At 38.3% G+C, this 23321-nt stretch overlaps 2 protein-coding genes across 2 annotated transcripts; one reads left to right on the forward strand and one right to left on the reverse strand.

The window, feature by feature from the left end:
* Positions 1 to 973: 973 nt before the first annotated feature.
* LOC145905406 (dermatan-sulfate epimerase-like protein) lies at positions 974 to 10608 on the forward strand. The gene is made up of 11 exons (XM_082992595.1): positions 974 to 1439; positions 1657 to 1978; positions 3019 to 3958; positions 4129 to 4301; positions 5397 to 6054; positions 6214 to 6342; positions 6624 to 6819; positions 7528 to 7698; positions 7915 to 8033; positions 8466 to 8753; positions 9601 to 10608. Exons 1-11 carry the CDS (start codon positions 1083 to 1085, stop codon positions 9752 to 9754), a joined length of 3507 nt encoding a protein of 1168 aa, XP_082848721.1. The 5' UTR covers positions 974 to 1082; the 3' UTR covers positions 9755 to 10608.
* A 3753-nt stretch (positions 10609 to 14361) lies between these two features.
* Positions 14362 to 21270, reverse strand: LOC145905642 (SMAD family member 7-like). The gene is made up of 4 exons (XM_082992895.1): positions 20762 to 21270; positions 20275 to 20328; positions 19981 to 20031; positions 14362 to 15469 (listed from the first exon to the last, which is right to left on the reverse strand). Exons 1-4 carry the CDS (start codon positions 21108 to 21110, stop codon positions 14904 to 14906), a joined length of 1020 nt encoding a protein of 339 aa, XP_082849021.1. The 5' UTR covers positions 21111 to 21270; the 3' UTR covers positions 14362 to 14903.
* Positions 21271 to 23321: the final 2051 nt, after the last annotated feature.

Below are 23321 nucleotides of genomic sequence, written 5' to 3' on the forward strand. Positions count from 1 at the left end.
AATCACAACTATTTCAATCTTTTTTGTTTGACCTCATTTATGGAATAAATACAATAATTTCCAAGATTAAAATCTGTTGACTGGCGAGATTGTATTTGAATGAGACACTGATGATTTCAACGAAATATTTTTGTCTGATACGAAAGATAACAACGTCGGAAATACATGTTTCCATAAATGTGGTTGATTTCCATGTAATTATAAATTATGTCAATTATGCCGAAACAACTCATGCGTACAATGCAAAAAATTGGTAGATTTTGAAGAAAAAGAAAATGATAGTTTGCGTTCCGTTGAAAGGTGTTTTTTTCGTCCATTCTTTACGGTCTGGTTGTTTCCAAATCTCTAATTCCAAAGCTCTAAAATGTTGATTTTGACACGTTCATGTGATTTATCGCACCAAGATACCGATTGATTTTTTTGCAGTAAAATTATGCTTTTATCAACAAAAAAACGCCACAGTGTGCACATGGGAAAATAAAAGCCTTTTGAGCTTTTGTTCAAACTAACGTAGTAATATTACACGCAATGGCATGCGCAGGTCCTTGCTTGGCGATCACAGCTAACATATCGCGATCATGAGGTTTTCAGGCTTGGCAGCCCAGGCAATGCAGCATAGCTGGATCAGCCACATTTTCCTGATGTTTGTTCAAACTATTTAGAATTTTTATTAACAAGTGTAAGTTGGTGGGAAGGTTGATTTGATGGACATCGAGGGATGCATGTTAAGCAAACTTTCGATTTTTCGATTTCGATTGTCTGCGATTCTAGTGTTACACAATCTTCATATATGCTATGGAAAGTAAACTTAACATTCAAGCTGAATCCAATTGACATGTAATCTGGGTGTTTGGTGGATTCTTCTCCAAATTGTTTGTCTGAAAAGTGTAAGAAATGCTTGCAATTTATTACTCATCCTACCCACAAGCTTTGTGAATGCAAACTGTTTTGTATTTTGTTAATTGCAGATATAATGTAAATTAGCCATATATACATGTTACAAAATGTGACAAATAGCACAGAAACTATGATATGAGATAAAAAAAACCTTCAGTGTCAACAAAGATAATTTCACTGCAAATATGAGGAGAAGTTGTTGCTTAAATTGGGTGTTGCCATTTGTTATCATGTACTTGGCATGCATCTCATCAGCAAAACTCTTTAATAAAGATCCAGTAGAGGAAGCAATTCACCCATTGCTCTTTTTCTCAAGTCAAGACATTGCTGAGTTGAGGCATAAAGCAAAGACAACCCACTCAAAAATAGCAAGGATTTTGCAAGAAGCAGGAAAAGCATTAACAGAGGATAGTGATCATATGTTACCACCAAAATCTGCTGAAAAATTTGCTTCTGCTTGGAATGAAATTTATGGAAATAATATTTGTGCATTTGCAATGTATTGTGTGCTGTACCCTGATGACAAGAAGGCAATGGATTTGGTAAGGATGTGATTTTTTTCCACTGTAAACTTTATTTTTTCCTAATTTTGGTATTTGTTTAATTGCCAAGTCTACAATGAAATAGTTTTGTGAAAAATGTGTTTCACAATTCTGCAATGCTTTAAGTTATGTTGTAGAACTTACAATATTTTTGTGCTATATATATCTGTCAAATTTTGTCCGATGAATCTTAGTTCTTACGTTCAATCTTTTTTAGATGAGGGTCTACATGGATCGTATGGTGTCATACCCTGACTGGTACGTGGCATCAAGCCGTGGAATTGATGAAGTTCCGATTGGTCATCATCTGGCAGGGTTTGCAACTGCTTTTGATTTTCTCTACGACAGACTTGATTCAAAGAGAATAGAAAAATATCTGAAAAAAATACGCGAAGCTACCCAGCATATGTACACTGTGGTTTACAAAGTGCGTGCTGGCTGGGCAAAGCAACTTATTCATAATCACGCCCCAACCAATAACTTGGCCTTGCTACTCGGTTCTATGGTTGTTGAAAAGCATGAACCAACAAATGGACAAGGTATGTTACGACAAACTTAAAAGAAAATCCTAATAGCCTTTTTGGTATTTAGTATATTTGTGATTAATCAGATTCAAAGTGGTTTTAATATGTGTATGCAAACCCATGCTTCAACAGCAATGACATTAATGTTTTAACTAAAGACAAACTGCCACATTTACACCAATGAAAAATCTGCTATGTACATGAATAAAATAGGCAGGCAACCACCTGAAGTCATGTAATAATAATATCCAGAAGTTCTGTGCCCTCAAGCGTGTAATTTGCCTACAAGTAGTGGGTTGTTTGGATGATGCCCAATCTCATATGCACTAAAATTTGTGAAACCCACTATTTCTTGCCATCATTTAAACAAATATACTATAGATTTTGTATTTACAACTTTATGCATCATGAAAAAATTGTGTATTTGCCTTATTATCACCACTTATAACTTACTAACATGGGCGTATCCAGGGGGGGGGTCCGAGGGGTCCGGACCCCCCCCTTTTTGTGAAATATTTTGGTCTTTTTTGATAACTAAACAAACGCCACTGTATTTTTTTGTCAAAATCCGCGTGAAAACCAGAAATTTTCTTTGACGTTGACCTAAAAACCGCATCGTGTTGCATTCGCCATTGTTTCCAACAGGGAGCATTGTTACCGAACACTTGGCATTGTTACCAAACATGTTGCATTGTTACGAAACAAGTGTAATTTTTCGTCAGTTCACGGACGAAACGTCGTTTTTCAGTGGCCACGTGGTAATGACAAGCGGTTTATTTGCGTGAAAGTCAATTAGTTTAGTTGTTAAACTTTCCATAGCGTTACACAATTGCGCAAGCCAGAAAGCCACCGTTTATGTGACGATTGGCGCGAACACCGGCGTTCGTATTTTGCGATTCTCGCCCACAATAGTTTACACTTAGTTTATACCTGAAAATCGGGGAATTCCCTAAAAAAATTGGACCCCCCCCTTTAAAAATTCCTGGATACGCCCCTGCTTACTAATGTTGTTTTAATTCTGTGTGAATGTTAACTTAATCCTTGTTATATTGCAGCAAGCATATGGAAAGCATTGGCAATTGACCACTTTGAAAAAGCCATGTATCTGCTTTCATTTGTGGCAGATGGTACAAGCGATGAAGGTGTCGCGTACGGCTCGTACTCTTCACGTGGCTGGACACAATATGCCTATCTTGCTAAGAGACATTTTGATAAAGATCACAGTCGTAACCCTTGGTTTCTACAACATTTCTGGTTCTACTATGCAACTATTTTACCAGGATATCAACGCACTGTTGGGATTGGTGACTCAAATTACAACTGGTTTTATGGTCCAGAAAGTCAATTGGTGTTTTTAGATTCATTTGTTATGCGTAATGGTTACGGCAACTGGTTGGCTGACAAAATTCGTCTCAGCAAACCCAAAAACCCACCATTGGCTCGGGCTCCTTCACAGAAATGGAGCACAGTTCATACAGAGTTTATCTTCTATGACTCAACAATTGCACCAGTACATCCAAAGCCACCCAGTGGCAATAAACTTCACGTTTTCAATGACTGGGGTGTCGTTACCTATGGAGGTGGACAGCCCCACTCCTATGGTAACACATTCTTATCTCTTAAATCTGGAGCAATCCACGGTGAAGCGATCTCATACATCGTAGAAAACAATCTCTTTTCATCATTTGTGAAGCAGTGGAAGACTTTCAATGCCGGTCATGAACACCCAGACCAAAATTCCTTTGTTTTTGCTCCAAATGGAAGATTTTTTGTCACCGAAGCGTTGTACTCCATCAAAATGACATATTTAAACAATGCCCTAACATTCTGGCCAGATGAAAGTTCTAAATGCAACACACCATGGGTGGGACAAATTGGAGAGTGTTCAAAATGGTTGTATTACCAAAACATACCAGCCCCTCGTGGTCGGATTATAACTGCCTCACAACATGGTGATATGGTCCACATGGCTGGTGAAGCCGTGCAAGCTTACAGGTATATTGCATACATCTGCTATTTTCTTATAGGTATATAGGCTAGAAATGTTTTTTGTGAGCACATATAACTTGAAAAACATGTTCTGTAAACATGTAAAGGTAATTAGCAACTTATCAAGTTAGCAGTTTTTTTACTTGAATAATCAAGGATTTGTAAAAATGTTCTAGTTCACAACTGGGACTGAAAAGTGTTCAACGAACGTTAATTCTTCTCAATCCTGAGGTTTTGCTTCTGTTGGACAGCGTTTACCTTAAACCTGATAGCAAGCTGACGAGGGTTGCAACATACTTTCACAACATTCTCAACTCTTATCAGTCTTATACAAATCTCGGATATCAAGGCATGTAGTTAGTTGTGTAAATAAGTTTAAAAATAATTAAGCAATACAAATTTATTGCCGACAAAACACTTGCTTGTAACCATAGGCGCTGACTTTAAAATTTTTTCGGCTATGCCAAATTATATGACGTCATATAATGCAAAATATCTTTCTTGGCGCTAGAGAGGGTGGGATGTGAGACTATGTTAAGGCTTGTAGTTTATAAACTTCACGCAATGCCCTTTTCCAAATGAACGCATGTTTATGTGCAGTAAGACTGCATGGAATATTAAACAATGGGCCCTTTTACAAATGACAAAGAGAAATTCCAAAACAGCAGCGATATTTGTCAGTTTGAACAAGGTTTCGTCCAAGACCAATTAAAACCGCTGGTACAAATTGTGTTTAATGTCCATGTTAAGCGTGAGGGCTTACTTTGAGCATAATGGTTATTAATACGTACTATGTGGTGAACATCATGCTATAGGCAGTGACACCAAGTAGCCTGTGGTGTGGCGGCAAATTGGGCCTCGTGGTATTACATTTCGTGAAGCAAGCAATAAATATCTCATTGTTACTGCAACGATCATGCCTTTTAAAGGTCAAGGACCCTAAATTATAAGCTGAGGTTTACCTAGGAACTCTATGCCTACACTAAACGCTACCTATTGCGGCATATGTTGCATTACCTGCTGTCCAGAAACTCGTTGCTTTGGGAAAGTAAACCGTGATAACTGCCTAAATCTAAATAACGCATGACGAACGATGGTCAGATTGTCGGGTTTGCGGCATACCCGAGATTTTTGTCTGGGTATGCCTCGTGTTCGGTGCCTATGAACTTGTAACGACAATTTGCCAAACATGTATTTTTTGAAGTGCATTTTAGCAGATTCAGACCAAATGTTTTGGAAGAATTTATCTAAGAAATTAACAAAACTATGTGCTGCTTCCTGTTGGTGTGTTTCATGATAAATAATATGCTTTTCCTCAAATATTTTCTTGGCTGCTAGCGGAAGGAATTGTTGTTTATGTTTTAAATGTTGGTTAGTCTTGCCACTGTTAATCTTATCAAGTGTATTTTATTTATTTATAGCTTTAATTATTATTTTGTTTCAGGTGCACAGATAGTTTTCCCTGAAGGACGTTACACATTTTTCTGGTTCCAGCCTGGGGGAAATTCTCCACCTGGTTTCCTGCAGAAGGAAAAATTGGCTGGTGAAGCAAAATTCCGAACCACTCACTTTGTTAATGTAACTTACGACCTCAACCAGGGTGGTCTTACACAAGTTGCTTATGTATTTGCTGGCCCCAAAGCAACAATACAGGATGCCTCGTTTGTTACATCAACAGAAGAGGATAATGACATCACAAGGATATCACTGCAGATTAATGGTGTTGATTATGACATAAGTATTGCTTCACTGATGACATCACTAGAAGCTAGAATGAATGTGTTTGGTGTGGGTGCATATGCCAGTGTCAAAACTGAACAACAAAATATTATTTTTGGACAAAATGATGTCGAGCCTACATCATGGGATCGTTGTGATGTCATCGATGATGATGCAACTGATGTTCCTGCTGAGTTGGTTGGAATGTTAATTTCAACAATGGAGACAAAGAACATTCAGAAGTTAACTTCCAAACATAGCAAAAGCGGAAATAGTCTTACAACAAATATAACAATGTCGTTACTGTTTGCAGTTATTGCTCTTCTGTTATTTATCAGTCTGTACTTTGTCAGAAGAAGGCAATACGTATCCAGCAAGGCAAGGTACTTTGCTTATTTATGGATAAATTGTTGTTTTGTCTTTGTTGTACTCTTTTTAATGTGAAGCAGAAAATTACTTCAAAATTTAAAACTATGTGTGTTTAATATTCCCCTTCTATCACTGTTTTATAATTTCATCTCAACGAAATGCTCTGATTTTAGAAGGTTCTGTCGACTCGTCACATTTTGCTGTGTCATCTTGGTGATACTTGCATACAAATATTTGTGTGTTGGTTGTCCGCTTAACTTGGATGAAAGGAAGGAGTTGCTTTGTTCCATTCCCAATTCTGTGTGAGTTAAATTGTGTTGTTTGCACTAATGGGTAAAATATTCAACCCTAAACATTACAATTTTCACATATAAAAGTTGGACCTGTCTCAGTTCCAATTTAAGTGGTGTTGTTAATATTTGTTAAGTTCCTAAAAATGTTAGATTGGCTGAATATAATACAGGTTTTTAAAACTTAACTAAGGAATTTGAACCTAAATATTGAAGCATGGATACAGATTGACAAACACTTATTTTGTAATTCTTAAATTTGTAAATTATGTCAGCCAACTTTCCCCCTTTAGTGAAACTTTAATCCCGGAAGACCCTTCCACTGTGTTCATCGCTTCGTTGCCTGGATCCGGTGGAGAATTACTTCGACATATTTTCACCAATTCCAGTGATTTTGTTCACATCAGTGGTAGTGATGTCACAATGCCCCTTGTCAATTATGACGTTGCCAAATATAATCCATGTTATTGGCCAACAACTGGAAAAGAGGTGAAAGTGAATGTGGCTGGTAGTGAACTGAAACAGCTATTTTTTAATTGGGCGAGCCAATATTTGGAAAAAGTTGCCAAATAAATTAGACCAACTAATTGAAAATAATTTTGTTATCCATATCTTTAAACGCTATAAATTTAAACTAAACATGTATATACTGGATTGAATCTACTCCTATCATCCAACCTTTTATCGGCACTTAGAAAATAACCTTAACTGGCCGAATCAACTGCATTAAGTTGATTTTCATCCTTTTAGTGACAATAAAATGAACATTTTCCTACTGTTTGAACAGTAAGTCCAGCCTATATACTAAACTTTGCATATCAGCGAAGTAAAAAAAAGTTTCGGTCTCGCCGAAGTATAAAGAAATATTCTGTCCAAACCTAATAATTGTAAAACCTTAGTTTCGGCCGTATAACTTTGGCAAACCTAACTTTCAGTGCATCTTGAAATGTGACAATACTGATTGTGTTCGCACTTAATTTAACTCACAGAAAATTACCTCAGTCTAATAAACTAATCAACATCTATTTAGTTTAAGATACCATGTCCATATTAGGTTAGGTAAATATATTTTTTCTAAATAAAAATCATTCATGTGCGAATGGCTTGACTCATGGTTTTAAATTATGAAATGTTTTAAAAAAAAAACAACTTTTCCCAAAAAAAGGCCCAAATAACATTTTCACATAATAAATGTAGGCTCATCCGCGTACGGCAGATTGGTTCATGGTGCTCTCGGTTGAACCCCAACTTTTCCTTGACAACTTGAAGGGAGATAAAAAATATGTGAATTCTGTGAGAAGTTCCTTTAATCGTTTGAAATCTCCTCGACTTGTGTTGAGTCTTCTTAGTGGATTTTGGAATTCAAAGGTAAATTTCCACACAATTGTTTGTTGTTTAAATCACCTGAACCATGACCAGTAAGTAATACAGGTGAGTCACCTGAGGTGACAGATGTTAAATTTTTACAAACTGTCAGCAAATCAAAAATCAGTTTTTAAAAAATAAGATTTCTACTTCCATAAAATATTCATTGTTGAAAAAAAAACAATAACCGTTTTTATATCCACGACATTATTTGCGTAGTTACCATGGATATCAAAGCAAGCTCCAGACCAAACAAGATTTATCGTCGTCGTGAGAGATCCACGTGATTGGGTGTACTCACTCATCCGTGACGACCTGCCAGTCGACATGCAAATGCAGTAAGTGAGATTGTGTAATACTGTCACACAAACATGTCAGTAGGTCTTTCCACTACGATAAGAATACTAAATAATAGTTAATAGGTGTGTTTTAAAACATCAGGTTTTTGGTTACCTCAATTTGACAACAACCTTAAATAAGTTATTGGCTGTTTTTTTTCAAATTCTAGTTTGTTAAATATTTGGCACTTGATTTTTTGTGTTCAGAATGTTAGATTTCCCGGGATTTTTGTTTTTGCAAACTTGTTTAACAGACGCACTTAACAATACCTGTGTATACTTTAAACTGATTAAGGATTTTTCCCACATATGAATTGTAGTTCGCATTGAGATTTGTTATCATCATACATAATTTTAAGCCATTGTGAATCCTAGCACTGAATTGCATTGGTTTGTGATGACCTCATCTACATTTAATCCTTGTCATCTCAGTCAGTTCCAGACGGTGCACAGAATTTTGATACCAGAAGTTTTCAAATGCGCCCGGCCAACCTGGTTGCCATGGGAATTTCGTGACCTCATCAAGTCACGTGGTGATACCACAGTAGAACAACTCGCTCAAGTGTGGGCCGCTGATGTTGCTGCCACCTTGCGGTTGGCGCGATCCTTTCAGATCGTCCGCTATGAGGATTTGTTGGAACGACCCGAGCAGGCGGCAGTTGAAATTATGAGAAGATTGGGGACAACTATTTCGGTTCCGCAGATCAACAAACTTGCGAGGTCGGTCTTATTGCAGTTTCGTGTGAATTTATCTCAGAAATAACTAAAAAGACCAAAACTAACACTTCAAAAAAGATAAAAACAAGTTGGATTCATGGTAACTAATACACTTGATTGCTCATGACGACCCAAGTATATTCTATCAATTAATGTAGACACCGACACGCCCAGACCAGTGTTTTTAGCCGAGAAAATCGCTTTAATATTTTACCCGTCGCTCGAAATCTCCCGCTACGTCATCTTGCACAACTTCGTTGGATCGCGCATTCATTTCGATTTATGTCGATGACACAACAGTAGTTTTTAGATTAATTGGAATTCCGCTGGTGCGACATCCACTATTTTGCGTTGCCGAACATTCTTTTACGTCAACCTGATCTGTTTACTACGTTTCAGTTTTCATAAAATATCCGGGGATGTAAGAATTTTATACTTGAATGAGGCTCATGTACCGTTTCTTGCAGTAATGGCAACTAACGTTACCAAGTATTCAACAGGGGTTGATAACATTCAGCCTTGTGTGAAAGAAATATTCAAACGTGTTGATAAACTGTGGCATTGGAGTTAGTAAGTGATTTATGGCGAGTGAATAATCGTTAAAAACATGCAACTACCTGGCAAGTTTCACAAATTTACTGCAGTTGGTAATTTTGACAAACTTCTTCTGTCGTAACACATCGGTTTAACAAAATATTTGTATTAACAAAATCCTGAAAAAGGCAAACACTACAATAAAATAACACTTCTTTGGTTTTATTTGAATTTTATTTATCTTTAGTTATTTTGAGTGTTTTATTTGTACCCATAGTTACTAATTCACAACTTATCAACCAATGTGTTTAAACAGAGCGGTTCGAAGCGGGCACTCAACATTCGGTCACGAACCAAAAATTGGTCATGGGAAGATTGGACAGTGGAGAGAAAAGATGTCGTTCAATGACGTCAAGCTGGTGGAAAAAATTTGTGGGAAACTCATGGAGAAACTTTGGTACAAAACCTGACACCATGATGATGAAATCAATTTCATGTTGATAGTTTGGTGCCAACTATTTTAACATTAGTTATCACAGAGGCATGGAATTGCGAAACCGCCTGACTACACTGTTTATGTTTGCGCTGCCAGAGTGTTTTGAACTAAATTTTATTTTAAGCGTACAAATTATGTGCTCCCATGGTTTATTTTATTCTGGAGAGATGTTTGGTACAGTATTACTAAGTTGTGCTATTTTTACTATTTTTTTATTTCCTGCGTACGATATTGCCAAAAGCCTGTTGTTAAAAAATGCAATTTTACTGCAGTATTTCCTTCATTTTCATTAAGCCCAACTCACGTGATATGTTTCAACAATTTCCTTTTCGCATTCACTGTTATTTTTACACAAAACTTCCTGACTTTTTCACAGTAATGTCAGGATTATTTGACCGCATAGTCAAAAAGGGCTTAAACTCTATCTTGCATTGTTTAAACTGTTGTAATGTTATTTTGTAAATCTCCATGGATAAAACGTAACGGCCGTAGCTCACGCGTCTTTTTTGTAGTTTGCTTCTTCGTTAATTGATGACATTTTATGAAGCAAATTTTGTATCCATGGAGTAGACGCGTATGTTTTGTGTCGTGACGAATTATGTTGTTTTCAGTGTTGCTTCAATAATCCCAAGCGGTTCAGAATTGCTGCAGATTTTGTGTTGAACAAGTTTTATGCGATGTCGCCTGTTTAAAAAATACAAACTTTCTGAAAGTTCTGTCTGTCGCCAGATGGCACTAGAGATCAAACTAAACGATTCAGTGTTCCATCAATTTTATGAATGGAAGTGTGACGTCATACGTTTCAACTGCTATACTGTACATATACACAGGGTTTTACAGTGCTTATTTGTAAGAAACGTGCTTATCTTGGACTTGCGTGCATTTTTTCGTATTTGCCAGTAAGCGTGCTTCAATGAAGAATTTCAGATTATTATTAGCTACATGGTGCAGTGCTGGACGTTTTCATTTCGAAAAATTTTACGAAACATTAGTAATATTGTCAAATTCTCACTAAAATCCAATATTTTAGCATCAAAACGCACCGTGCTTCATTTTAGTCAATGTCAGTGGTAACCCTAATGCGTATACATTCTGCATCAGTTGTGGACGCACACATTCGCGTATATCCGTACAAGATAACTTTCTTCTGTTTGAGAAACTTGGATTTTACAATCACTTGTTTTACCCAAAGTAATTATGTTCGCTGTCACAAAATTTGCAAGCGACCATTTTTTATCAGCAGAAAGTTATGCGCTGGTATAATTTCTGGCATGGTAAGTTGGCGTTCGCCAAACTCGTAAACCAGAAGGGACAACAATTCACAAACATATATATGAAACTATAGTTTTAGTACACTTTACGTAAATGCCAAACATTTTAGCAAACTTATTTGGGAGAGATATCTCAAATATCTGGATTTTACGTTGTTGTCAATGAAACAACCCACAGTTTATAAGACGACGAAATATATTACGTCAAAATGAGCCTCTTGCTATTTTTAAACCAATGGTGTCCAGTGTTGTGCACCCCACGTCATAAACAATGCACAGTCTTGTACAATGTCTTGAATTGATCTCATTGGATAAATAATATATGACGTCATCGTTTAAAGTTATTTATAAATTTTAAACTCCGGCGCCCATCGGCTCCTGGTCATAAGTGGTGCCAATAAGTGCGCACATAGAAAATAATCGCCGTATCTATTCTTTCCTCTCATGTGGTCTAATGGGCCTGAAGTGATCAATTAACAATTATTACGTCACGTGGTTTGATTTATACGACCAATTCAACAACTGCACAAACTTCACGGCCCGTTCATGATTGGTCGGTGTTTACTTTAAAAAAATATAGAAGATTTTAAAAAGTGCAAAATGTTTTCGCAATAGCAATAGTATATAACGTAACTACATTGTAACTGTAATGCTTGTACAGCTGCCCGGTATTCATTGTAGTTTTATAAGAACTGTTCTTTTGGCATAAAGCTACAGTAGCTAATATTGCAGACTAACCGACTTTTTCGTCTGCCATCCAGCGAGACTTCTTAAAGGGTTGTGGAAAAACTTACTGCAACTGTTATTTTACATGAAGGTAAAACTTCTAAATTAGCTTCAAATTGTTTGAAAAAATCATTCTTTTGCCAAAAAGTAATTGAGTTCTTTGGATAAAAAGTTTCATTAGCAATCTAATGTTAAAACTTTTTATTCAATGACAGTGAAGGGTTTTGTTTGCAAAATGAGTGTGGATAATTCATCTAACCCAGCAAGGTGAACAATCTCTCTGATCTACCAACTTTACACAAACACAGAAGTTTCAAAGGATTACAAATGAGCTTAACACGCGAGGAGGAGAGGTCTCATGCCGAAATTTTAACCCTCTATAACTTCTGTTGGGATTAACTCGCTAGAACCACTGAATCGGCTTATGACGCGACCCATGGCCTCCTGCATAACTTTCTCCACATATTTCTGAAAATTGTGGCGCAAAAAGACGCGACTGAACTTTGGTTTCATTTGATTTTAAAGGTAATTATAATTAATTTAAATTATTTTCTTCGTTATGCTTGACAGTATTTGCATGTATGGAAATAGTTTTTTGTATTTTTATCTTTATGAAAAAGTACATCACGACTCACTTCCAGCATAAAGCATCAGTATGTATAGGTTGACATATTATTGTAATGTGTTTCGCAAAAAAAATACACAAAACACAACCAGCAATATTTCGTCCAAGCCAGGGGGAAAAACGCAGGGCACGCATATTTGGGGTTAATGCTGGTTATTGATATGAAAATGGCGCGAGGGCTGGTGGAGAACGAGACCTATAACGTTTGAAGTATTTTCCAAGTGTCATCCTTAATTGTATGTGATTTTAAATCCAGAAACGCTAAATTAGGCTTATTCACCCTTAAAAAGGTCAAACAAATATTTGGCACGTGATAGATGGTACGCATAACCGTTCGATTTGTGCATCTCCTGGTCCAGCAGTCCTGTTATTTGTGTCATTTATTTATGCACATATGCTTTGTGCATTTTGAAACCTCCAAACCTTTCTTTGTTGCTCATTATTCGCATGAGCTGAATAGCAAACTGTTCGCATTATTTGTATTTTTGTTACGTCATAAGCGCATGTTAAACCAATAGAACTTTGTATTATTCGGTTCAATGAGTGATGAGGATGTTATTTCCAGTTTTACAGCAACTGCGTCGGTATGTTAAATAATGCAAGGAATTGAAGTATTTGGTTCCGTTTTTTTTACGAACCGTGTTTGTCGAGAACATATGTTTAATATTATCAACTATATTAATACATTCACAAAATGTACTTGACTGTAACTAATTTAATGTTTGCCATTTCTTTAAGATTTTGTGGAGCCTCAAGTTTGTTCCGTCCCGTTCCATTTTCCCTACAACCACACAGCAACTCCATTCAACCTCATACAACATATCATACATTTGCAGTGCAATAAAACCCCATCATAAACTGTTGGTTCGCGTTTCAAGATTTACGGCGACCAGTTTACAACCGTCTGTCGCCAAGTCGCATCAATTTTCTGATTTAAAACGAGTTTTATTCCATGTGGTCATATTACATGTGACGACATAGACAGTTTTAGTGGTGCTTACCAGTTAAAAAGGTATTACATAAGATCCCGGTCTCCCGCATTATGGGGGTGATTAAATGTTCATTGCAAAACGTTAATGAACGCCTGATGGGCTAATGTTGAGGTGAAATGTTTTGTAAGGTTTTCACACAAGTAAATTTACGTCACCAACTTTACAAAGTATTAAAAAATAATCCAAAGTGCTGTTACAACATTTTATGTACATGGAAAAGGGCGTGTTCAGTGTTTTCTTTGCAAGAAACTCGGTTTAAAAACTACAGCCGCACATTTTTGCACTTTGTAAATTACTTTGAATTAGGTCATGCTAAACTGGATTTCAAAACCCACCTGGTGGCGAATCTGTTAACTTAACAGATTATGTTACAGATACAAATACCGCAGTTACGTTGTCTCGTCGCACTATTAAGTCGCGCCAATTATCAGCAAAATCTGAGAGCATTTTGGCTACTATAGGAATTTTGGTGGTATATTGCCCTTGATTATTACGTAATCCACTATCCATTGTTTATATTTAAGAGAGCTGCAGCGACACCGTTACGAGGTTTCTTTATAGTGCGGCTTGGTGGCATGCAACGATCTTGTTCGCCAAACGGCCAGGTTTTACATAGTAATGACCATGAAGAGGAGTTGGAATCAGGCCCGACGAGACGGGAGGGGGTGCGGACGGTGTGGCGCACACGGGCCCGTGTTAATTTAGGGGCCCACGAACCCCACGGGTTGCCTCAAAACTAAGGGATTTCTCACATAAGGGTTGAGTTCCACCTATAAGTTCGTGTGATCTCCGCAAAATGTTCTCGCACTGGCGCATTTATTTTTCTCTCAAAAGGCCCTGTATAGGAACAACAGAGTCAAGCCAAAGCAGAAAGATTGACTATAAATGTTAGGTAGGGCCCTAATGATTAACTAAATTCTATTTTAAATACCTTTGCACCTGCGAACCACGTCATGCTCAGTAAGAATCATGTTATCTGTTTGTATATTTCGCAACAACAAAATAAGAAAACGCATGAAGAAAAACTGTAACATAAAAAGTCTCGAAAAAAACAAGAAAAAATCCGAGTTTAAAGACATGAGGGAACTGTGAGAACGTGTTTTGTGAAACAACCTTGTTTTGTGACAAACCGGTGAAGCAGAAAATTACGCTGGACTTTTGCAATAATGGTGATTTGTAAACACGTAATTTTGCTGAATAAAGTTTTCAAAACGTGCATGATTTGTTGGGAAAAGTCTACGGATTAAGCTTCGTTGAGGCGAGATCGTTGATGGTCGTAGGAAGGGGCAAGTCGGGCCACGTGATGCTGCACTTTGTTAAAACAAAGGGAATAAACCGAATTCGTTCGAAAGCGAGACACGAAAACAACCACTTGTCAAGAAAACACAAAAAAGAGAAAAAAAATACAAAAGAAAACGCTTCGAGCTGATGCTTCGTTCGCGCGACAGAAAAGCATTACAAAATACAAAACGGGCGTGACGTCATTTCGACGTCACTGTTGCGTCATTGCTACGTGTTAAATAGAACTTCCAGCCAGCACTCGCAAGTGGTGATACATTGACGTCTGTATTTGTCTCCGCCCCAACCTTTTACAAAACTCATTCGAATAGAGCAACCATCGTACCTTCCGCGACGTCGCATGTCGCTTGCGCGCAATCGCCTGACGCGTGTCGCGAACGGAAGGTTGTACACCTTTGCGCAGTGTCCCGGATGTAGTTTGTGAACCAATGGCGTCCGTGTATTTAATGGCTCGAGGACGGGAGAGTGAAGAAAGACCGCGTGTTCGCTGCGGTTGTAAAGCCAAACATCCTCACTGCTTTCGTCCAGCGCCAGAGTCACTCCCTTTCCGATGCATTTACGCACTTTGCTCGACTCGCCGTTGTGTGGGGAGACCGCAGATAAACAAAAACCTTCTCCTTTCGCAGCTTGGTCGAATATGTTCACGTATGAGTTACTGACAGAGAAGAGCCGACTGACTCGGTTTCTCATCTCCCAGTAGGCAAGAGAGCACCACTGTCCACTTCGGCTACGTGTCATTACAGGATAGGGCGATCGGGGAGACGGTATGATTTCTTCTGCAAACGAAATACCTCGGTTTAATTGCACGGTTCCAATTTAAAATGCAAATATACATATTTACTGCTTGTATTCTTTGAGACAAAATAATTCAAAACGTTAACAAAAAAGAAACACAACTACAGACAATGGAACAAATTTAAGGCACAGCAAAGTTCGCTTCAAAACGTGTGAAGTTGTGTGAAATTTTGTGTTTGCTTTAGTTAAGTTGGTGCCGTTGTTCGGGGGAATTATACCGAACGAATTTTTCAAATTGAATTTTACGAATTTTACAAATTCATTCATGCCCAAGCGAAAAATCCAAAAAAGGTTCCGCGAATACATTGACGTCATCAAAAAGATGTGCTGAAAAAACCACTTTAGAGTGAATGTTTTAGGGGATTTGGAGTAAATGGATTAGTTGGGCAGGCTACAATAACCTTGATCAGACTTGCTGGCATAACCAACTAACAATCCGAAGAGCCAAACAACCTTCAAACATATTCACGTGACTTTCTTAAACTAACCAATCAAACAATGAGTCAGCAAAACGCAAAAGTAAACGTTAGTCAGCGGAAAGAGCTCAGAAGAGTTACTAAGTTTGGTTGAGTGAACTTCAAATTCACGAAACGATCTACTTCACGCAATACGCGATGTAAGCAAATGCAGTATAGTGCATTTATACCCAATGACTTGGAAACAGCAGTGAAGGTTTGTGGGCTTGTTTTGTCTCCGACCATGTTTAAAAACTGGCCTCGCTGGTTTTCTATCGCCCACTTCACGCAACCCAATATCCACGGCTTAGACACTTTGCGTTCACGGAACCGACAATTACGGTGGGGTGACGTCAGACAATTTCGTCGAAGAAGTAGATACGGAATGTGTGAAGTTTGGGGCGAAATTATCCGGTAAATTACAGGCTCATTTTTTGTACGGAAAGTAAAGTCAAGAACAAATAGTAACACTACACCATACAAACTCATATATTTTGTTAAGGTAACATACAACCTCACTTCAATGTGTTTTGTTTTGTCGTTTCTATGCGAGAAATCTAGTTCTGATTAAAAATGGAAGTTTCATCATCGCTACCCAAATAATGTGAACAATATCATCACAAATCTACATAACACAACATATGTTATAATTGTGTGGTAAGATTTCTATGCACAACTTGTGCTTCCAAAGGTGATAAAACCGAACGCGCCATGTAACAAAACCGGTAAGATGCTGCGTCGACGCCAGCAAAGCTCACAAAAGAAGAATCCCAACCATTCTGTTTCCCTGTTGTCAAACACGCCGCGCATTATTTCGTCACAGAGCGCACGCCACACGCTTCAAACAAAAAAGAACCCCACGAGAAGAGCCGGGCCACGTCACGCCCGAGCGCGCACGGGCGGTTACCTGAGACGGCGAGGGAGTGAAATCCGGTGCGGGAATAGCGGAGGACAGCGAGTTGACACGCGAGGTGGAATCGAGCGACGCGTTTCAAAAAACAAGCAGGAGAAGTTGGAACAGAGCGGCGATCGTAGTCGCGTTAGAATCGAAAAAACTTCTTTCCGGCCAACGCGCACCGAAGCGAGGGCAGTTTGCTAAAACAACTTTCTCCGTGTTTTAACTCGCTTACGCCCCGCAGTAATGCACATGCACAGGATAAGTTCCACCAAACTTTTTTCGTTTTGATCTTATCCACAAAAAACAACAAGCTACTTGAAAACAAAGCCTTGGGTTCTGCGCAAGTCGGGTTGCTCGCTACAAGCACCGCAACATAGCTTGCATGTTAATACAATAAACGCAACTTCCATGACAAAAGCTAACAAATAAACTTATTTTTTACAATTCAAAAAACCTTGAGCTCAACACAGCACTGACGTTCAAAAACACCAAACTTGTTGAAATATATTTTTCTTAGGGACACATTCGTTTCAGCTGCAAACCGAGGAGGTCAACAGGGAAATATTTAGCAAATGTTGGAGGCCAAAATCAATCCGAAGCACAATTTGATGAAGAAATAGAGTGAATGTGGAAAAATTGCGTCATTTTTTCAAACAAAGGCGTGAATTTTTATTCATTGTTTTTACAGCGCAAAAAGATTTGCTACAAAGTTACGCCTTCTTCACGTAAATATATTAGAAGGAATTACCGGACGAAATATATATGAGCATAAGTGCACTATAGGCGAGTCCGCGAAACAGACATGGCAACCCCGAAAAGGCTTAGAATCTACACGCGTGAAATATCTTCAGAACGCGCGTGAGACACTGTACACTACACAGGCTCCATCACCATATCCGTACTTTGGACATAACGCATCACAAACATTCAGGAGAGACATAAGCTGGGTTAAAAAAGAACGAACACGGGTATGTTTGCTGACGGCCTCCAGTTTAAACAGAGTGGAATGATGAAGGAGTGATGTGTTTGCTTCCACATAAAAACCCCTGTACGTCTTGCAAACCTTGTCACGATTTCGGTGTAAGTGTGCCACGGATATGTTACGTCATCAATTTCACGTCACAGTGGAATGCCAGGGTGAGAAGGTTGGTAAGAAGAGGATATTTATCAGGTCATAACACACTGGACAAGCGATCCAACAAACATAACCAACTTTTAACACAAAAGTCGTTTCGCCGGTGATCACGACCAGACGGTCGAAACGATTTGCAACGTTTTTAGGCGTGAAATGTTAAACTTGTGGCGTCTGGACGTCTGAATGTTTGGTACAAAAGTTCATGTCACGCCATTCTGACATGACCAGACTCCCACATATTCGTGACTGTGTCGTATCCACTGGTATTAACCACAGTTTAAATCTTCTACGACCTGTTTTACATTTGTTTCTTGTGTTACGTTAACAACAGTGCAATACTTCCAACTTGTTGCATTAAATTTCCAATCATTTGTTTCAATATTTAAATTCACTAATTACTTGACAGAGGCACAAAACCACGTCAATTTCCACCCACTATATCGCACTTGTCATCACAAAACACGCGCAATTCGCTTTGTTGAGCACATCAAGGCGCGGAGATTATCAGTCAGCGAACGGTGAAAACACATCCCGCGAAACTCTGGCGCCGACGTGGTCTCAGGGACCGCCGAAGACTCCATTTATGACTGGGCGCCTGTGCGTGTCTTTGAGCTTTTAATTAGCCCGACGAGCAGGCGCTGACTACGGGTTAATCCACCGAACTTCGGCGTCTTAAACACGACAGAAATATCGGATTTTCGATCAAGTCAGGCGCCATTCGGTTTAGCAGCAACTGTTATTATCTCCGTGAAAAAATGGTCCGACGGAGGGTGGGAGCTGTCAGGTCAAGGTTTGGGTTTAATTGCTTACGATTAGAAGGTTGCCGCCATCTTGCCCGCACGGTCAGCAATTGTTGGAGCCACCCGAAAATGTAAGCCACTATTTTTAGGCGTTTGGCTCGCTATGATGGCACCACTACCTCGGTCGAGGAATTTTTAAAAGAATGCGTCGGATTTAAGCGATCACTCGACAAATGGCGACAGAATTCGACGGAAAACACGGTTTCTCTTTAAGTTCTAAGGTCGATCAATCTCTCGAGTGGTCGCATGAGTCGAACGGCGCGGAATTAGTGGCTTTTGAATTAACTCTAATCCCACATAACAGGAATGTAGCGAAAAAATGAAAAGCTGACCAGAGACATAATCCAGGGAATAAAGTAAAATACCTGGAGTGGGTGCAAAGTTTGTCGATCTAGATTCAATCACAAACCACAAATAAAATGCCTTTACGTAACAAAACTTGAAACATGCTTTGTGTGCCATCAAAATCAACATCAATATTTCTATTCAACAAAATTCTTTAAAAATATAAATTATACTAGAAACATTTTAATTGTCCATCATACATTCATACAACACAACAATCAACAACACTTTTTTGGCAAAGAAACCTTTAATAGACAATCAAATTGATACCTTTAGGACTGTACCCCAATTCAAGCTCTGAGATTATATAGTGATTGTTTAGCAGATAATTTCCGGCAAGTGTTTCCTAATTTCACCACTAAAACATCCTGTATTGCAAGACCACATTCTTGTGGTTTAAATATGGGCATGTTCATTTGATGTATGACAATCTTGCTGTGGACGTTTCTCTCAACTAGCGACTTACATCTTGATAGGCAAGTTAAACATTACAAGATCAGGTACTTGTCATATAGCATGTATTGGTATAAGTGACTGCACAGTGGAACATTTGGTCAGCATTTATATCAGTTAATAAAAAAAACCAACAAGGGGATAAACTGTTTTTGTCCACACACACACATGTAAGTCCTGACATGACAAAATTGGCAGACCTCCATCAATTCAAAACATATGCAGTTACCCAGAACAGAAATAATAGTGGCATTGCAGCATAACCAGAAAATGACATGACTGATACAATAATTACCACATACTAAAGAAGATGAACATAAAAAGTGACAACATATGCTTGCCCATCATCTAATACAGGTCATTTCTGCAGCATAATTAGTATAACAAATATCTATTCTGTACCAACCTTGAAAGCATGTTGAAGCAGTCTCCGTTTCAGAGCAAATACGTTCATCACCTGCAATACATCAACACTTGTAAGGACAGCAAAAAAATGCAATATCATGGCAACAATACAAGGGACTTCGCAAGCAAGCAAGTGCACCTTCAAAAATACTATATATATATATGTATATATATATATGTACAAAAAACATTGCACTAAACGTTTCAAAACCTTGGATTACTTTAGTTCTTTTACATTTTGCACATTAACATCACAAGAGTGGAGACAGAGAAATTATGGAACCTCATATGTTACCTTGGCATTCTTCATGTTGGAAGTTAAACAAATCGAGCGAGGTAAAGGGAATATCTGAAATATTTGCACAACCATGTTTAACTACAGGAATAAAGTTAAATCAACACCATCACAATACTCCAAGTCTTATAAAAAATTTTGTGTCCTATTTCTTAAAGGTTACTACAGGGCAACATACGAGTTCAAAGGATATTTATGAAAGAGGCAAACCTTCAATGTTTTACCAAAATCTTTGGATGCCTGACTTTTACCAGTGTTTACTATTTGACTGGATACTTTTTCGTGTACTCTCAAGTTACAATAATACATCCACGCATTTAGCATTAATTTTAAGGCAAATGTTAAGAGCATGTTCCAAAGAAATATTTGCAACCATACATGCTGAATGTCATGAGTGGTTTTTTCAAGGTAAACAACAAATCTTTTTTTATATTTTTAAATGTAAAACAGCGTTCTTTACAATGAGTAAAATTTATAATAAACTTACCAATAAACAATGTATAATGGTAGGGATTGAGGCATATGGTGTGTGGCGAATTACAAAAAGGCATTTTCTTCACAGAAGACAAGTTTTGAAGTTCAGGCCAGCGGAAAGACTTGCAGACTGTCATCGCTAATTCCTCTGAAACCTTTCCCCCCAACTTGGGGGGTAATTCCACGCAGGAGGTACAGCTACCGTCGCGCGACTCAAGGGCAAGTATCAATGAATCCAACTGTGATTGCTCCAAACTGGATAGAAGAGTATGGATCGCTGACGATGTTCGATCCTCGTCTGTGACCAAAATTTTGCTCTTCAATTTTTGTTTGATTTGCCGCTTGCGGAACAAACTCAACATGGCATGGCTGCTATCAACATTGACTGTTCCTTCACTGGTAGCCAGCTTGGCGTCTTGCAGCAGTTTGTCTTCGATTGATCATTTTACGAAGCAGCAAATTTTGTTGGAAAATTCCACTTTCATGGATACAAAAGATTTAACCCTATAAAATTCGAAGCTGCATTCTGTAAAAATAATAAAAAAAGTTATTTTTTAGCTTATGAGATGCTCAAGTACTATATTTGCTTAATTTAGTTTGATTCTTAAAAACAGATGCTAGTACTGTGAATATAGCTGATGGAAGTTCATCATTTTAGACATTGCACATACAATTACCCATTTGCTAAAAATGTTTGTTTTTTAAATATATATATACTTCTTTCAGTTGAAGTTTATTAAAGGTGCAATTAATAATGTAAATAAAGTAGTACCATATTACCAAAAATATGAAAAGAGACAGGTTTTAAGAGCATATATAGAACATTGTTTTGTTGCAACAGGACAACATGTAAAGTCCCAGTTTCAACATTCTGAATGCCAACCTTTATTTGCATTATTAACCTAGCGTCGGCCGCAAAAGTAACTGTAATGTTTCTAACCACTCGTAAACGTTCAGGCGCCAATCCTGACCAAAGCGCGCCGACCTTACGGCACCACCTTCCCCACAAAATTGTGTACACTAAACCACATTTTTATTCCTAGCAATGTATACAAACTCGTACTGTAGCGGACATGTTTCCCAACTAACGAAATCACGTATAATTATACAGTGTGTACCATTAATGTAAAGTTCCATGCTTTTTACACAACTACCTTTAATAGATCACGTACTCACTGAAAAAATTAATTTATTCCAGTACCAGTTTGCTTCTGATATATTAAGTGCATTTTTTAAATCCGTAGCCTATCTCATACATGTGCTTGCAATGAAGCTTTCAAAACGTTTAACTTTGCAAGTCGGGCAATTAGTCAACTTGCTAAAAAACTAGCCTTTGATTAGTAACTTGCAAAGAAATTAACACCTTTTACAATCCCTGGATGGCACGAACAACACTAATTACTTTGCGACAACCGAGGCAACAATTTTTGCAAACTGCGTCTTCCTGAACCATCTGCAAATTATTCAATAAAACTATTGCAAAACCACTGCACACAAACAACTCTGCGGTAGTTGAAGCAAGACCTGAAAATCGGTAAAATACAGAATATCAAATCCCTTTATACCAATAGTCGAACAGTCACTGCCTCACTTTCGGTCGCCACTGGTCATGCCTCTTTCTGGCAAACGTTAAAAGAACTAAAGCAATCGCGACAGTGCGGCTCCCAGCACGAGAACGCGCGTTTTTTGTGTTACCCACTGCTCTCACGTTGTCTAGACAGCGTGGCGCTCGCGGCGCGTAACCTGTATCTCATTTTCTTCACTCCCCCACGGGCCGCGAACGCACGCGCGCACACCCACGTCACAAACATGCCAGCGCGCGATGTCCATTCTTACAAAACACGACACCTCAAGTCCGTCAACTGGACAAGGACGTCGATACGGGAAGGGGGTTTTAAGTGCCCCAAGTGGCCAGGGACCCACCATGAAGCTACCAACCCGTGGGAATAATGAAAAAAATCTGCTTTAAAATCCATATTGACCCATATTATGAGAAAAACTCAATACGCTTGCCTGCTCAATGAGGTTACTTTTGCATCAATTTCCATGAAAAATATAGATAAAAAATCAATTTCCACGATAGAAAACAGCTGTAAGTCGACACAGTTCACGGTAATTCTCTTCTATCTGTCATATCGCAAAAACACACTAAACATAATTTTCTGCATGTTGTTTTAACCCTAGATTAACTTCGTTCACCTCTGGTAACCCTATATCCCACATCGGGTCAACCAACTTGACCTTTCGGGTCACACTGACCACAAATTGCTATTGTAAGGAATTCCTACTTTGTCGTCCAGACATTTCGGGGGCGCCAAATAATTATAATGCCATCTAATTAGTCTCAGTTTAGGCACAAGCTCAACATTTCATTATGGTAACTGCCGGAATAATTGCCACAAACTGGTTGTTTTGTGTGGGACAGTTTTTTTAAAATATTTGTCTGTTAAGTTTTCTATTTTATTCCCACGGCCTATTCGATATTATTAGATTCGAAAAACAAGGCGTGTTCAAGAGGCACGATAATGTTGTCGGGTTTTGCAGATTGCAAGGTAGGCCTACTTTTTTGTACC

Source organism: Ascidia mentula, chromosome 6, assembly GCF_947561715.1.
Source record: "Ascidia mentula chromosome 6, kaAscMent1.1, whole genome shotgun sequence".
Taxonomy (NCBI): domain Eukaryota; kingdom Metazoa; phylum Chordata; class Ascidiacea; order Phlebobranchia; family Ascidiidae; genus Ascidia; species Ascidia mentula.

Excerpts from the sequence above, each read along its gene's own strand:
- LOC145905406 (XM_082992595.1), top strand. The coding sequence starts at position 1,083 with ATGAGGAGAAGTTGTTGCTTAAATTGGGTGTTGCCATTTGTTATCATG. Across the intron at positions 1,979-3,018 it reads TGAACCAACAAATGGACAAG|CAAGCATATGGAAAGCATTG; the intron begins GTATGTTACGAC and ends GTTATATTGCAG. Across the intron at positions 3,959-4,128 it reads GAAGCCGTGCAAGCTTACAG|TTCACAACTGGGACTGAAAA; the intron begins GTATATTGCATA and ends AAAATGTTCTAG.
- LOC145905642 (XM_082992895.1), bottom strand. The coding sequence starts at position 21,110 with ATGTTGAGTTTGTTCCGCAAGCGGCAAATCAAACAAAAATTGAAGAGC. Across the intron at positions 20,329-20,761 it reads CCATTATACATTGTTTATTG|ATATTCCCTTTACCTCGCTC; the intron begins GTAAGTTTATTA and ends CAAATATTTCAG. Across the intron at positions 15,470-19,980 it reads TGCTTCAACATGCTTTCAAG|AAGAAATCATACCGTCTCCC; the intron begins GTTGGTACAGAA and ends TTTCGTTTGCAG.